This window comes from Penicillium subrubescens (assembly GCF_028828155.1).
Source record: "Penicillium subrubescens strain IBT 31985 chromosome Unknown utg000001l_segment0_segment0, whole genome shotgun sequence".
In the NCBI taxonomy this organism is placed as follows: Eukaryota; Fungi; Ascomycota; class Eurotiomycetes; order Eurotiales; family Aspergillaceae; genus Penicillium; species Penicillium subrubescens.
In genome coordinates this window covers 3,175,788-3,189,701 of record NW_026643151.1, presented here as the reverse complement: position 1 = coordinate 3,189,701, position 13,914 = coordinate 3,175,788, and the positions used below count along the sequence as shown (strand labels likewise).

General features: G+C 51.9%; 5 protein-coding genes across 5 annotated transcripts; 3 read left to right on the top strand and 2 right to left on the bottom strand.

The window, feature by feature from the left end:
* Positions 1 to 1,085: 1,085 nt before the first annotated feature.
* Positions 1,086 to 2,173, top strand: N7473_001085 (uncharacterized protein; the record flags this gene model as incomplete). Its single annotated transcript, XM_057147025.1, has 3 exons — positions 1,086 to 1,230; positions 1,303 to 2,090; positions 2,147 to 2,173. The coding sequence occupies 3 exons, from the start codon at positions 1,086 to 1,088 to the stop codon at positions 2,171 to 2,173; spliced, it is 960 nt and encodes a 319-aa protein (XP_057014911.1).
* A 229-nt stretch (positions 2,174 to 2,402) lies between these two features.
* Positions 2,403 to 3,221, top strand: N7473_001084 (uncharacterized protein). Its single transcript, XM_057147024.1, has 2 exons — positions 2,403 to 2,686; positions 2,758 to 3,221. Exons 1-2 carry the CDS (start codon positions 2,534 to 2,536, stop codon positions 3,208 to 3,210), a joined length of 606 nt encoding a protein of 201 aa, XP_057014910.1. The 5' UTR covers positions 2,403 to 2,533; the 3' UTR covers positions 3,211 to 3,221.
* Positions 3,222 to 3,895: 674 nt separating this feature from the next.
* Positions 3,896 to 5,561, bottom strand: N7473_001083 (putative protein phosphatase PP1 regulatory subunit Sds22; the record flags this gene model as incomplete). Its single annotated transcript, XM_057147023.1, has 7 exons — positions 3,896 to 3,912; positions 3,993 to 4,395; positions 4,460 to 4,534; positions 4,597 to 4,893; positions 5,022 to 5,093; positions 5,179 to 5,210; positions 5,279 to 5,561. The coding sequence occupies 7 exons, from the start codon at positions 5,559 to 5,561 to the stop codon at positions 3,896 to 3,898; spliced, it is 1,179 nt and encodes a 392-aa protein (XP_057014909.1).
* Positions 5,562 to 6,681: 1,120 nt separating this feature from the next.
* psrA (putative general stress response phosphoprotein phosphatase Psr1/2) lies at positions 6,682 to 8,638 on the bottom strand (the record flags this gene model as incomplete). Its single annotated transcript, XM_057147022.1, has 5 exons — positions 6,682 to 6,894; positions 6,962 to 7,060; positions 7,136 to 7,285; positions 7,345 to 8,438; positions 8,533 to 8,638. The coding sequence occupies 5 exons, from the start codon at positions 8,636 to 8,638 to the stop codon at positions 6,682 to 6,684; spliced, it is 1,662 nt and encodes a 553-aa protein (XP_057014908.1).
* A 2,745-nt stretch (positions 8,639 to 11,383) lies between these two features.
* pxa1 (putative peroxisomal ABC transporter (PXA1)) lies at positions 11,384 to 13,840 on the top strand (the record flags this gene model as incomplete). The annotated part of the gene is made up of 1 exon (XM_057147021.1): positions 11,384 to 13,840. One exon carries the CDS (start codon positions 11,384 to 11,386, stop codon positions 13,838 to 13,840), a length of 2,457 nt encoding a protein of 818 aa, XP_057014907.1.
* Positions 13,841 to 13,914: the final 74 nt, after the last annotated feature.

Sequence of the window (13,914 nt, the reverse complement as noted above, 5' to 3'; positions counted from 1 at the left end):
GAAGCTAGGAAGACCTATGATATTATTACAATTTTAGCGAGACTCTAGACATTATTAGCATGGTAGATGATTCGGACTTGCGGTTATTGTCTTCTCTCTGGAAACTACACCTCTCCACGGGTGTTCTATGCCCTAGAAGGCTTGTCTCTTGGAGATATATGGACCAATATCGTGCTAGGGTGATATAGAGGACCTAAGTCCCCATTTAGAATATTACAGTTCTATCATTTGCCATCGGGGAATAATCGGAGCCAGTTCAAACCCCGAACACTTCCAGTCCGGAGTCTAACAGAATAGTCAATTCGGCATGCCGGTGTCCACTTTCCCTCGTTCTTTTCCCGAGTGACTCTTGTATGATTATTATTGCAACGGTTACTATCGCTTTTATCCTATGATCCACTCAAGGGCAAAAGGATCAAAACTCTAACCAACTCGGGATGAGGGTACACACTCACAGTACTATGGAGAGTACCAATCTACCGAGCCGCCACCTCCCGGTTTCCCAGCCATGCTGGGTTTTTATGACCATGACGTTGATTCGAGGGAAATCCGACTTCAACCGTGGAGGAAGTGGGGTGCAGGGGAAGAAGAGGCACAAATCATCAAATGACCCGAATAAAAGAGATCAAATTCACCCGAAGAATACATAATAGAAAAAAATCAAATTGACCCGTGTTCCAATGGGATTTTCTCCGCGGTCCAAGCCACTTGGTGACCCTCTCAGGGTAAAAAGAAGGAAAAAGTTGGGCAGAGAACTCAACGAGAGTTTCAGGGAGTTTAGCCGCAGTTGATTTTAGCCGAGGCTGGTGGAGACCCCGGAATTTCCAGATTCAATAGAATAACTAGTTGGATTATGGAATTGGAGGAGGGGTAGCGGAGGGGCTTAGACTCTTAGACACCAATTCGGACTTTAGCCTGTGCCGTGACAAAAAGTTGGAGTCGAAAGTGGCCATCGTGGTCTCTCTGGTTCTTTTTTTTTTCTTTATTAAATTGAATTGCGCTCGCTCGTGGTCTTCATTCTAATCTTCTCTCTCTCTTCTCTCTTCTCTCCCCCACATCCCAGTCTCCTTCACACTCCTCTCAAAATGTCTTCTCCCGTCGTCAAGCTGAACAGCGGCTACGAAATGCCCCTCGTGGGCTTCGGCCTGTGGAAGGTCAACAACGACACCTGCGCTGACCAGGTTTACAACGCCATCAAGGCTGGTTACCGTCTGTTCGATGGTGCCTGTGGTAAGTGCTTCATTCAATGCGCTCTACAATTCTCCCTCTCTCCCATACCCTTGCTAATCCAATCCCCTCCAGACTACGGCAACGAGGTCGAGGTCGGCCAGGGTGTCGCCCGCGCCATCAAGGATGGTCTGGTCACGCGCGAGGATCTCTTCCTCGTCTCCAAGCTGTGGAACAGCTTCCACGATGGCGATAAGGTCGAGCCCATTGCCCGCAAGCAGTTGGCTGACTTGGGCATTGACTACTTCGACCTGTACATCGTCCACTTCCCCGTTGCTCTGGAGTACGTCGACCCCAGCGTCCGCTACCCGCCCAGCTGGACCAACGCCCAGGGCAAGATCCAGCACAGCAAGGCCACCATCCAGGAGACCTGGACCGCCATGGAGTCGCTGGTCGACAAGAAGCTGGCCCGCAGCATCGGTGTGAGCAACTTCAGCGCCCAGCTGTTGATGGATCTCCTCCGCTATGCTCGCATCCGCCCGGCTACCCTCCAGATCGAGCACCACCCTTACCTCACCCAGAAGACTCTCGTCGACTACGCCCAGCAGGAGGGTCTCACCGTCACCGCATACTCCTCCTTCGGTCCTCTCAGCTTCATCGAGCTGCAGGTCGAGAAGGCCCAGGATACCCCCCGTCTGTTCGACCACGATGTCATCACTTCTCTCGCTACCAAGTACAACCGCACCCCTGCTCAGGTCCTGCTCCGCTGGGCTACTCAGCGTAACATCGCTGTTATCCCCAAGAGCAATGACCCCACTCGTCTGGCTCAGAACCTGCAGGTCACTGACTTTGACCTGGAGGCTGGTGAGATTGACTCTATCAGCGCCCTGAACCAGCACCTGCGCTTCAACGACCCCCTCAACGTGAGTTTGCATCTTTTCCTGTGGATTTTAGCGTCATTTGCTAACAATTTGAATAGTACGGTCTGGGCATTACCATCTTCTAAGTGATTAGATCATGTTGGAGTGAAACGTATGAGGATGCACCAATCTCGACACATATGTATATACCTTGACGAGACCCGACTTCATGACCTCGGGGGCTCATGTGTCATACGAAATGAACGAAATAGAAATCAACTGGATTGACCTGATGAAAGACTTACTGTAGATGTGCAATTCCTCAACAATGAAAGTAAAACATGAAATGTAGAGATGGTGAATAACCAGTCCTTCCCGACTCAATTAGAAGCTGTGACCACCCGCCAAGAGATGATCACATTTTCTCCGCATTCCCAACTCCAATTCCGCAACACGATTCTTTCCCTTCTCTCTCCAACATCGCCCAATTCGAATTCTCTCTCAAAATGACATCCAAACCCCCTCTCACCATCCTAACACGACTCACCTCCCAAGTCCACATCAGCGCAACCCCGCCACCAAGATCTCTCGCCGAAAGCAAGCAGATCTTTGCCGCGCTACAGGGTTTCGGCGAGATAATCAGCTTCCGGAATCTCAAGGTCTGCTACCCTCCACACGCTCCTCTCTTCTATAGCCTAGAGACTCAATTGTAATTAACACCGGAATACAGTATGACATCCGCAACGACACCGAACGCGAACGCCCCCTCATCGCCATGTTCGACACCAGCGATGCCGCCGAGCGCGCAATCGCCGCGTCCCCCTTGACAATTACCCTCCCTACACCAACACCACCAGCATTCTCACCAAATCCCTTTGCCTCGTCAACCTCACCCACCTCATCTCCAACCCTCTCCCCATTATCATCTTCATCCACCCCACAAACAATAACATGCACCCTCTCCCCCTCCCGGCACAACTACGAACGCTCCACCCGCCGCAACCCGTTCTACAACATGTTCCACATCGACAAAACCAGCGCGATATACGCGGACATGCGGAGCGAAGAAACGGGGACGCCGCTGGCGGAATTGGCGGATGTTTTGATGCGGAGTAAGGGGGGTTACGTTTGCGACGCAGCGGTTTGGGACGAGGGTGCATGCGCAACGGTTGGGGGCGGATAGTTTGATGGGGCTTTGGAGGAGGGGGGTTAGGGAGAGGAGGGCTAGGGAGATGGAGGGTAAGAATGGGGATGGGGATGTGGATGTGGATGGAAGGGAGAGGGGTGATGGGTTTGTGGAGGGAAAGGAGGGAGAGGAGAGGGGGAGGGCGCAGTTGAGGAGGGTTAGTCGGGAGAGGTTGCAGCGTGGGGAGAGGAGGAGGGGGAGTTTTTGATAACGGGGACTTGTGGGTGACTTCCAATGCTTGGATCTTGGATGAGGATTCTGTCTATTCTCAGTGAGGACTGTTTTTGCAAGACGAGGGTGGATCGGCGAAGGGTCCATCTTGTGCTTCATCTGGACTAGATCATACTGTCCTTGATGGCTTCATACAGATCCGGCCGGGCTCACGGATTCCAAGTCTGGGGAGAAACTCACCTAGACCAGAAAACTTTGTATAGAACATAAATGATACCCCATTTCATACATCCAATCGCCAAAGACACTATACCTACGAAGTGACACGCTACCCATAACTAGTAGGTATACCCAAGCAAACTAACTTCATGCCCTCGCAAGGCTCAGACTTGTTTCGTTTCTCATTCGGCTCTCGCCCTGCTAAAAGCTGATTACAAGACACAGGATTATCAAAGCCAGTACTCCTTCCACCCGTGCATCAGGATAAAAATCAAAAGGGCCATGCTGCATCTCAGACTCGTACATACGCTGCAAAAAAAGAACCAATGTTAGCCAATATCCCTCTCAACCAATTCCCGCAAACCAACGAAGGCGGGTGAAAAACATACTCGCATCAATCTGCTTGATATTCGGCAACGCCAAGCGCACCTTATTCCGGTACACAGCCGGACCACTCGTCTGCAACGGATTACCCTCGAAATAAACCGTCTCCAGCTTCTCCTTATCCTTCAGCTCGCGCTCGACTTCGTCAAAGCTGGTGAGCTGGTTATTTGATGCCCACAGCTCTTCCAGGTTCTTTAGTGTGCCGAGGTGTTCGAGGTGGGAGACTTGGTTGTTGGAGAAGTCGAGGACGCGGAGGGTGGTGGTGGATTCGAGGCCGGAGAGGTCGGTGATGGCGTTGTGCGAGAGGTAGAGTTCTTCTAGGTTGGGGAGGGAGGAGAGTCCGGTGATGTTGGTGAGGCGGTTGGATTGGATGGAGATGATGCGGAGGTTGGAGAGGGCGTCCAGGTTCTGGGAATAAGTGAGTTTCTCCGTAAGTGTAGGTATAGCAGTGCTGGTAGAGTAGAGTGCGCACCTTCATCTCGGTGATCTTGTTCTTTCCGAGCCAGAGTTGCTCTAGAGAGGCAAGCGTGTCGAGGTTCTCGATTTCCTATTATGTAAATCACGTCAATCCCGAAGCTCCAGATTCCCCTCTGTCCATGCTGCACATACCCTGATCCGATTCGCTCCCAATTCCAAATTCCGCAACTTATCCAACCCCTCTAGCCCTTCGATCCGCGAGATCTTGTTCTGGACAAAGTAGATATCCGTCAACTTCTTAAGATGTTCCACATTCTTGATGTGCTTGATCTTATTGAAGCTCAGATCGAGGCTGGTCAGGTTGTGGAAGTCCTCCAGGCCCTTGACGTGCGAAATGAGGTTATCGTAGAGATCAAGTTCGGTCAAGGTCTCGCCGAGATTGGATGGGAAGTTGATGCGTGTTATTTGGTTCTGGCGGAGGCATAGTCTCTGTAAGGTGCTCGTCGTTAGCTTTCTATTTCCCGCAAATTCGAGACTCGTCGATCACGAAGGACCCCAGTCGGGTCTTCATCTTCTTCCTCGATTCAGACACAGAGTGTAGGGAGTGTAGACCATACCTGTAGCTTCGTAAACCGCTCCAACTTCAGCGCAGAGAGTGACGACACGCGACAATGAACCAGGTCGATATCCTACACCGTCACCACAAATTAATCAGCGAAACACGCTTCCATCAAGCCAAAGCCAAAAGAACCCCAGGAAAGGAAGTTCACAAACCTCCACGTTGACATCCTCATCCGCCAGTAGATCTACCACCAATCAGCCCCAGTGTTCATCCCGCAAGAAACCGCGCGTGCGTCGCCGCCAAAAACCTTACCCTCATCCGCGTCGATCTCCTCCACAGGCGGTGCCTCCGGATCCGAATAGTCTGAATCCTCCAGGGCCTCTGGATTCGTGATAACAGCTTTGGGCTCCATTCGTAGTTTGCCGTCCCAGCCTTCCTTGTTTTTCATGGTGGGGTGTGTTGAGAGGGGGAGGTGAGAGTTGGAGGTGGCGGGTGGTGGTGGGATGGTGGTGCGATTGCGATTGCGGGGAGCTTTGGGAGCGGGCTGACCGAGGTTCTGGCGCGAGCCTGGAAATTCAGGGTGGGGGTTCGCCATCGTCTTGTGAATTGAATTTGTTTGAGAATGTAGGTTGGTTTGAAATGTGAGAGGTCGAGAAGGTATGTTGGGGTTGGAATTAACGTGCGCGCAGACTACATCCATCCCAATGCGGGCCGAGAGCGGTGCTTGATGCGGTCCTCCGCAGTCTCAACCAGGGAAAATCTACCATCTTCTCCAAGATACCTGATATTTCACTACAGAGATGTATCAAAATACGCCAAGCTTCTGTTAATTCGAATGAAACGTGTTCTCGAAGATTATGTACAGCGTAGAGAGCCGCTGAGCCGCAGCCGAACGGGGGCCATGTACATTGCATGGAACGATGCAATTCCCAATGATCACCTTGAGAGCAGTGTGCAGGAAGACGAGTATTAACTGACACTGTCCCCAAAGGTAAATCAGACTCGGCATGAACAAAAAGACAGCAATATGCAGAGTCTTATATGGGAAGAGCTGGACGCAGTGTAGCATTGGGGAAAGAACAAGAGACGCGGACTTGACAGGGGAGGGATACATGGGAAGAGGGGGCATAAAACCAACAGACGCCTGCGTAATGCATTGGAGAATGCGGGACTGGGGTAAATGAAATGGTGACAAGACAGCAAGGAAAGATCAGAAGGGGCGTGATAGAGAATCCGATTGATGGGACAGGGGAGAAATACTAGGAAATGGGGGATGGTAAAGTCGCTGGCCTGGGAATGGTCAGATAAGTGAGATCACAATGCCGAATCTGAGAGGCACAGAAGGGAAGATAGGGGACCAGAAAGAGAATATGAGGAAACAGCAATGTCAGGCTGATTGCGCGGATCATGACCGGGCAAAGCTGACGACCAATGCATCATCTAGGCCAGGACCCTAGGGAACCAGTTCCGATGTAAGTCGATGGCCGCACTTTGGATATGCAAAGTAGAGGCAAAGGTGATGTGAGTAGAAAAGCGCGAATTCACAGAAATGCTAGAATTGAAGCTGGGGGGGTTGTACTGGTACTGGGACGGGAACTGCAGAAGCAAAAGAGAGCTTTTTCTCGCGACAAGAAATGGGAAACCAAAAACAAAAGGAAAGAACTCGCTTAATGGGGAATCTTAGGCGTGAGAGAGATCCGGACAGGACGTTCGTATCAAAGAGTAATGTCCAGGACCATGCTGACATCTTGGACTTGGGCCCCAGCCAGATCCTCGAGAACCGGGATGAGGTCCAGCAGTTCATTGTCATGAGCGTCAGAGAACCAGCTGCTGATTGGTATCGCGTGTTGAGGGTGGAAGATGTAAGATGTAGGCGAGTTGTCGATGATGATCGTTTCACGTAGGTCGCGGCCCACTTGTGAAAGGTCCTGGTGAAAAGTTAGATATAGGGATCCCTTAAAGATGAGATGAGATGGGAGATGAGACGGCACAAACCTTGACGTAGTTTCCTTGGTGGTTGTAGCAGCTCTCGCGGAAGAGACGGTGATGCACAACATTATGAATGTCCAGTTGATCCAGCAAAGGGTCACCGTACTGTAGAGATTGATTAGTCGTCGTCGTGGGCTTGTCTTCGGCCCCAAGCGAGGCCTCATCGACTCATCAACTCACCTTGGAAACAGATGCCGTGAACACAACCACTTCATACAACTCTCCAACACGCTTCATAAATTGATCCACGCCTGGCCGTTTGATCACATAAATATTGTGATACTGGCCTTCAATCTCCACGGGAATCGTGAAATCGGCACGCTCGAGAACCTACGACATGTGTTAACCGGCATCCCCAACCGCGAGTCTCTCAGAAGTGGAGCCCTTACCTTGAAGCTGCTGTGTACGAGTGTTTCATCAAGATCCAGCACAAGACACTTGCGGTTCGACAGGTGTGGCAGCGCCGGCGGCAGCAACCACTGCTGCTGCTCACCTCCCTCTGATGCGGTCATCGGCTCAGGAGCTGGTGGTGGTGGGGGAGGGGGTAGCACAACCGGTGCCTGAACTACTTCCTCTTGATGCGATCGAGTCTCACCTTCACTTGCTGCGGGCGGGGTGGTTGTCCCCGTAGTCGTGACACTTTCTGTCGCGGCAGTCTGCTCATCTGATTTGGCAAGATCATTGTTGGATTCGGGAACTACTCCATTTGCCGCCACGGTAGTGTTCTCATGCTCGTTGGAGCTCGCGGGCAGAACGTCAGGCTTACTAGCAGCAGCAGAGGCCCCCTCACCTCGCGTATCGGGCGAAACCTGCGCGTTCAGCTCCTCCTCTTGAAGCTGCGGGTGGTCCGCCGTCACTGCAACGGCTTTCTCATCCCCGAAGTAAGCTGGGTCTCTGGATTCGGCGGTGCTGGAGTCTCCATTATGAGCTTCCGCTTTGTCAGGAGTGGGTAGCCGATTGGACATAGGGGGCTGCTTGGACGTTTTCTTCGGAGGCACGGTGCTATCGTCGCCATCCACATCCGGCGAAGAGCAGCAGCTCAGGAAGGCAAACAACTTGGATGATTTCTTCTCTTGCGGCTTGGAGGGTCCATTCATCTCAGGTGGGGTCGGAGTTGTCTTCTCCTGGCTCTTGTCCACAGTCGCCGCTTCTTGCTGAGTCCGTCGCGATCGTCTGCTGCTCGCCCGGCTGCGATCCCGGGTGATCTTCAAGATGCTGACCTTGGATCCTCTCCGACTGGATTCATCCTGTGTTGCCTCTGCGGTCTTTTCCGAAGTCGATTGCTTCTCCACCTTGGAGGATCGTCGCGATGGGATTGGAATCAACAGACGGTTTTTCTTGGGCGGCTCGACATTTTCAGTGGCACCCGAGGCACTAGGAGGTGATGCGACCGGTTCAGTGGCCAGCTGAGACGATGCGCCAGCGGTCGATCCCTGAATTTCAGCCGCGTCGGGGGCTGGCTGTTCGGAAGGCTGTTCGGGACCTGATAGCAGCGAGGAAAGTCAGCGACCGTGATATTTCCGATGCAATTGCATCAAGAATGACTTGCGATATCTGTTTCGAGGGGGGTTCCTTACCACTAGGGTCCTCAGTGCCAGAGGGGTTCATGTCCATGGGCTCTTTGCCTGTGGACTCGGGGGCTGAGGCTGAGGAGGGATCTTTCCCCGTGTTTGCTTCCACCATCGAGGCTAGCTGCAGATGGTGTGAGTTTGTGGAGTCCAGCGAAGGTACAAAGAGAGCCGAGACAGTGAGCAAAGGGTTGCAGCTCGCTCAGAAGCTCAATATGTCGGGGGCGCGGCTAATAACGAGGTCAACACACCTCCTGGAAGTCAGAGCGGCCCTGAAGCAGTGGGCTTTTTTCCAATTCACGTACCCCAGAGTAAACCAGCAACTTCAAAAGGCCAAGGCTGACAAGTGCAGCCCAAGCAGAGGGGGAGAATGCGACGAGAATGATGCCAGAGGGGAGAATGTTATGGCTGAGGCAAGAGAGGAGTCGGGGATGTCACGTGAGGAGTGACTGGGGCCGAACTGGGCGAGACGGGTGTCCCTTCACGCAATTCAGGTTTCTACTACTCGTCCTGGACGGGGTCTTTGATCCTTTGGGTTACTTGCGGTCCGCAAGATGCTCTCGCTCATACAATAACAAAAGCAGGGACCATATCGTTTGCTCCTACTATGTACGGGGTGTGAACGTCTTGTCTTACACTGGATCTTTGTGTACAGAGTCCTGCTTAGGCTGTCCTGACTCCTTGGGTATGGTTCTGTGGTTCTATGTGTGGAGTTCCCTGGGCTATCCGTATTCGACTTTCACACTATTGCCAGCCCTCGGCGGCTAAGCTCTTATTATCACTTTTGATCACACCGGGGTGGTCCATCTCCTCTAAGTCGGGATTAGGTCGGCTGTAACAATCCCATCCGCTGCAGGTTAGGGCCAGTAAAAAGGTACAATGCAGCCCCTCCAGGGTACATGGAGTACTCCGTACAGGGGGAACAGGGCTACCGCTACACACTCCGAAGATGTCTAGCGTAGGGCCTGGACCAGAACCACTAGGTCCTGTAGAATATACCCATCTACGATTCCGTTCGTGATTTCATTCGTGATACAGTACGGAGTACATAGACGATCGGGGGACTAACAACCGACCCCCACTCACTCGAGATCGAGTGGTTCAACAGTTCGGCCCAGGTCTGCCCCTTTTCCCCTGGTCTTCCAGCCCTCGTGCTATCGCGGACTTGCGGAGGAAGCTATGGCCCTGGGCAAAGTGGAGGCATTGACGGCCACTATTGGCGGAAATCAAGACCAATCACAGCAGCCATAGGACTGGATGTAACTGTGCCCAATCCGTGGCTAAGATACAAGCTGCATGATGGGGTTATGTATGTACAGTGGGGTTTCATAAGTTTGAAACCATGACCAACGTTCAGAATCATCTTATCAGTCACAGGTCGAATGATAGAATCAATAATGATACCTAAGCTATCGAGAAAGACAACTAAAATGACCTGTCAAAAGACCTTTCAATAACCAAGAAGTAGAAGCATATCTATTAGGGGGTCTCTCTGGTCTCTAGACTCAGACTTTTGAACTACCACTGTACGCCGAACCCTGTGCACTGTACGGAGTACAGTATTACACGTTATTTTTATAATTTTTTATCCAATTTGTGATCATGCATTACTTGATATTGCTCATCATTTTGTGGGGAAAATCGGAGAGGACGTAATGTAGGGGGCTGGAGGAGCTTATGATAGATGGTTCGGAAGGTTACCAATTGTTTACTAACCATACTGTAAAGACCAGGCGATCAAGTGGAGGTGGTGAGCCTAAGCTTACTGCCTTTGACACGGTAGTCATGCCATTCAGAAATGCCTTCAGTGATCCATATGAACCCCTGTTCTGAACACCCGTCGAGTGTGTCGATCATCAGCAGTTCTCTCGTTCATTAAGCATGTCAATATAATTTTCAGGATCTAACCATCCATCTAGCCTGATCAAGTAATCTTATCAAGGTAACACATTCTATTCCCAGCGTAGTGGCATGCTAGACACTTCGATGAATAACGGGGCCCATCGTTCCAAAAATCATGTCTTTTTCCTGTATATATATTTTTGTCAATGTAGCCACCTGGTACTAAGAGGCCATGCAGGCCAGTACCTAACATATCATTAGCTGTCTCCGTGACCGCCGTCGGATATACCATTCATTGTACATCCCCCGAATAGCTACCGTATATGCAGCATACAAATTTGATACTGGACCACCCTCTAGGCCAGCGGGGGTTTGCATTGTTCCCGCCTGAACATCTTCGATGGCTAAAGTGCGGGCATTAGTGTGCAGCCGCATGAAAAGTGAAGATCCGGTATTATTTGACCCACAATGCTATAGTATGGGTAGTACTACATATACTTGTCTACATCCTCAATCTTGCTACTAGATGCTATTTTCTGTGATTTCATCTAGAACTTGGTCTTTTACCTCAAACAGCTCGTATCCAGATCTCCACCGCAACCATTTGATACCCGACTCTACCTAGTTTCATGACTCTCCAGTCTGGTCAAAGGTAGACCAAGCTAGTGAGTAGAATTCATAAATTGGCACAGTACTCTTTCGCTTCGAATCATACCCCAAGGACCTCCCCGGCTTTGATAGAGTGGGGTTAGTCATCACCTGTGGAACCGCTGGAGCTTTCCCCGGGCACGTGCCCTCTCCGCAATCCCGAGGTTCACATGCAATGATGCATCACTCCCCTTGGAACCAGCCTGGTTGTCCTCTCGTGGGATCTTATCGTCTTCTCCAACTCCTCTATCCTGATACCTGACATCTAAATGCCCTAGGAGCTGGTCTCTGGTCCTGTTCATGGCATACCGCCCACGTTAACACGCCATTTGGGGTCGACGCTGTGCATTGGCCGACCTGGGCTCGACAAATGGCCGCCCAGTCGACACTCCGGAGGCCGGAGGATCCCCTCCTGGCGCTCTACCTCCGTTACTCAGAGCTACTGCGCTCACGCATGAAACATCCAAGGACGCAACTGATCGCTACCATTGCGCTGCTACTATCGATTATCGGCTCAGGCTATGGAGGATACAAATGGTTCCATGAGCGGGCCAAGGAGCGTGCTCAAGGCCATCGATTACATCGACGAAACTCTGGCATCAGAGGCAAGGATGGGTCCCGCACGATCTATGTTCCTTACAAAGAAAGTACCTCGAAGGTCTTGATCCATCCGACTAAGCCAACAACCTTTGATGCCCATCGGCGACTATTCTTGAACCCACCGGCATCAGCTCGCAGCAGTGAAGATGGGTCTGCGATCCCTCCACCAACGACCAAGCCTGGACTTAATTTGGCCTTTTTGCACCAGTTTTTGAGTTTAGGAAGCATTATGGTCCCACGATGGGGTAGCAAGGAGACCGGGTTATTGATGAGCCATGGCGTGTTCCTGCTACTTCGAACGTATCTATCGCTGCTTATCGCACGGCTTGATGGAGAGATTGTCAGGGATCTGGTTGCTGGTAAAGGAAAAGCCTTCCTCTGGGGTATCGTCAAGTGGTGCGGCATCGGTACCCTCGCCTCCTACACGAATGCGATGATCAAGTTCCTCCAGTCTAAGGTTTCGATTGCCTTCCGGACCCGCCTAACGAGGTATATCCATGACCTCTACTTGACCGAAAACCACAACTTCTACAAATTGATGAACTTGGATGGCGGCATCCAGGGCCCCGATCAATTCATCACGCAAGACCTGACCCTGTTCTGCACCGCTGCAGCATCACTGTACTCATCATTGGGTAAACCTATGGTGGATCTGTTTGTCTTCAACTACCAGCTTTACCGCTCTCTTGGTCCTCTCGCTCTAAGCGGAATTCTCACCGGCTATTTCAGTACGGCTGTGGTTCTCCGGAAGCTATCGCCGCCATTCGGGAAGCTTAAGGCCGTGGAGGGCAAGAAGGAAGGTGACTTCCGCGGCCTCCACTCTAGACTCCTAGCCAATGCCGAGGAGATCTCGTTCTACGGCGGAGCCGACACCGAGCGTGTCTTCCTCGTTAGGAGCTTCAAAGAGCTCCAGCGGTGGATGGAGGGGATCTACAGCCTTAAGATCCGCTATAACATGCTGGAGGATATGATCTTGAAGTACTCTTGGTCCGCCTTTGGCTATTTGGTCACCTCTTTACCTGTCTTCCTTCCTGCCTGGGGCGGATTGGGCGGCGCGATGGAGCTAGCCGATGCTGCAGGAGGCCGCGAGCGAGGCAGAATGAAGGAATTCATTACTAACAAGCGACTGATGCTCTCGCTTGCGGATGCGGGTGGCCGTATGATGTACAGCATCAAGGATATTTCGGAACTGGCAGGATACACTTCGCGTGTATACACCCTCATCGCTACCCTTCACCGGATTCACGCCAATGCATACTACCCAAATCGCGGCTCAGAACTGTACTCCCTTGCTGACGTCCAGGGTACTACCCACAATGGCTTCGATGGTGTCCGCCTAGAGCAAGTTCCCATTGTCGCCCCCTCCCTCTATCCAATGGGCGGCGATGAACTGATCGAATCCCTATCATTTATCGTCCACTCTGGCGACCACCTGCTCATTTCAGGGCCCAACGGTGTTGGCAAGTCTGCTATTCCCCGTATCGTGGCTGGCCTATGGCCTGTCTACCGCGGTCTAGTCAGTCGGCCCCGGCCCATTGGGCTCGACGGCATCATGTTCCTCCCCCAGCGCCCCTACCTGAGTGTGGGTACCTTGCGTGATCAGGTTATCTATCCTCATACCGAAATTGATATGCGAGAGGGTGGTGAGTCCGACGCAGCCCTGCAGAAGATCCTTGATGCTGTACACCTAGGCTACCTGCCTCAACGCGAAGGTGGCTGGGATGCTCGCAAGGAGTGGAAGGACGTGCTGAGCGGTGGAGAGAAGCAGCGGATGGCCATGGCCCGTCTGTTCTATCATGAGCCTCGCTATGCGTTTATCGACGAAGGCACTTCCGCCGTCTCCTCCGATGTGGAGGGCGTTCTTTACGAGCGAGCCAAGGAGCGCGGTATCACACTCATAACCATTTCTACCCGTGCATCTCTCAAGAAGTACCACACCTACAACCTGACCCTTGGCCTCGGCGAAGGTGATCTTTGGGAGTTTGAGAGAATCGGCACCGAGAAGGAGAAACTCGGGGTCGAAAAGGAGCTCCAGGAGCTGCGCAAGCGTCTGGACAAGGTTGACGAGTGGAAGAAGCGCCGGGAGGAAATTGAGAATGAACTTGGCAAAGTTTGGGCTCATGATGGGGAAGTCGCTCCTCCTCCTTACCAAGAAGAGGAAGCGAAGCCAGTATCTGAGACTGGCGCTGAGGCACCTGTTGAGGAGATTGAAGCGATCACGAATTGAACGAGACACATGGATGTCTCGGACTTGAGATGATTTTGAAATTTACGCGTTGGATTGTGTATATCAGAGCGGCT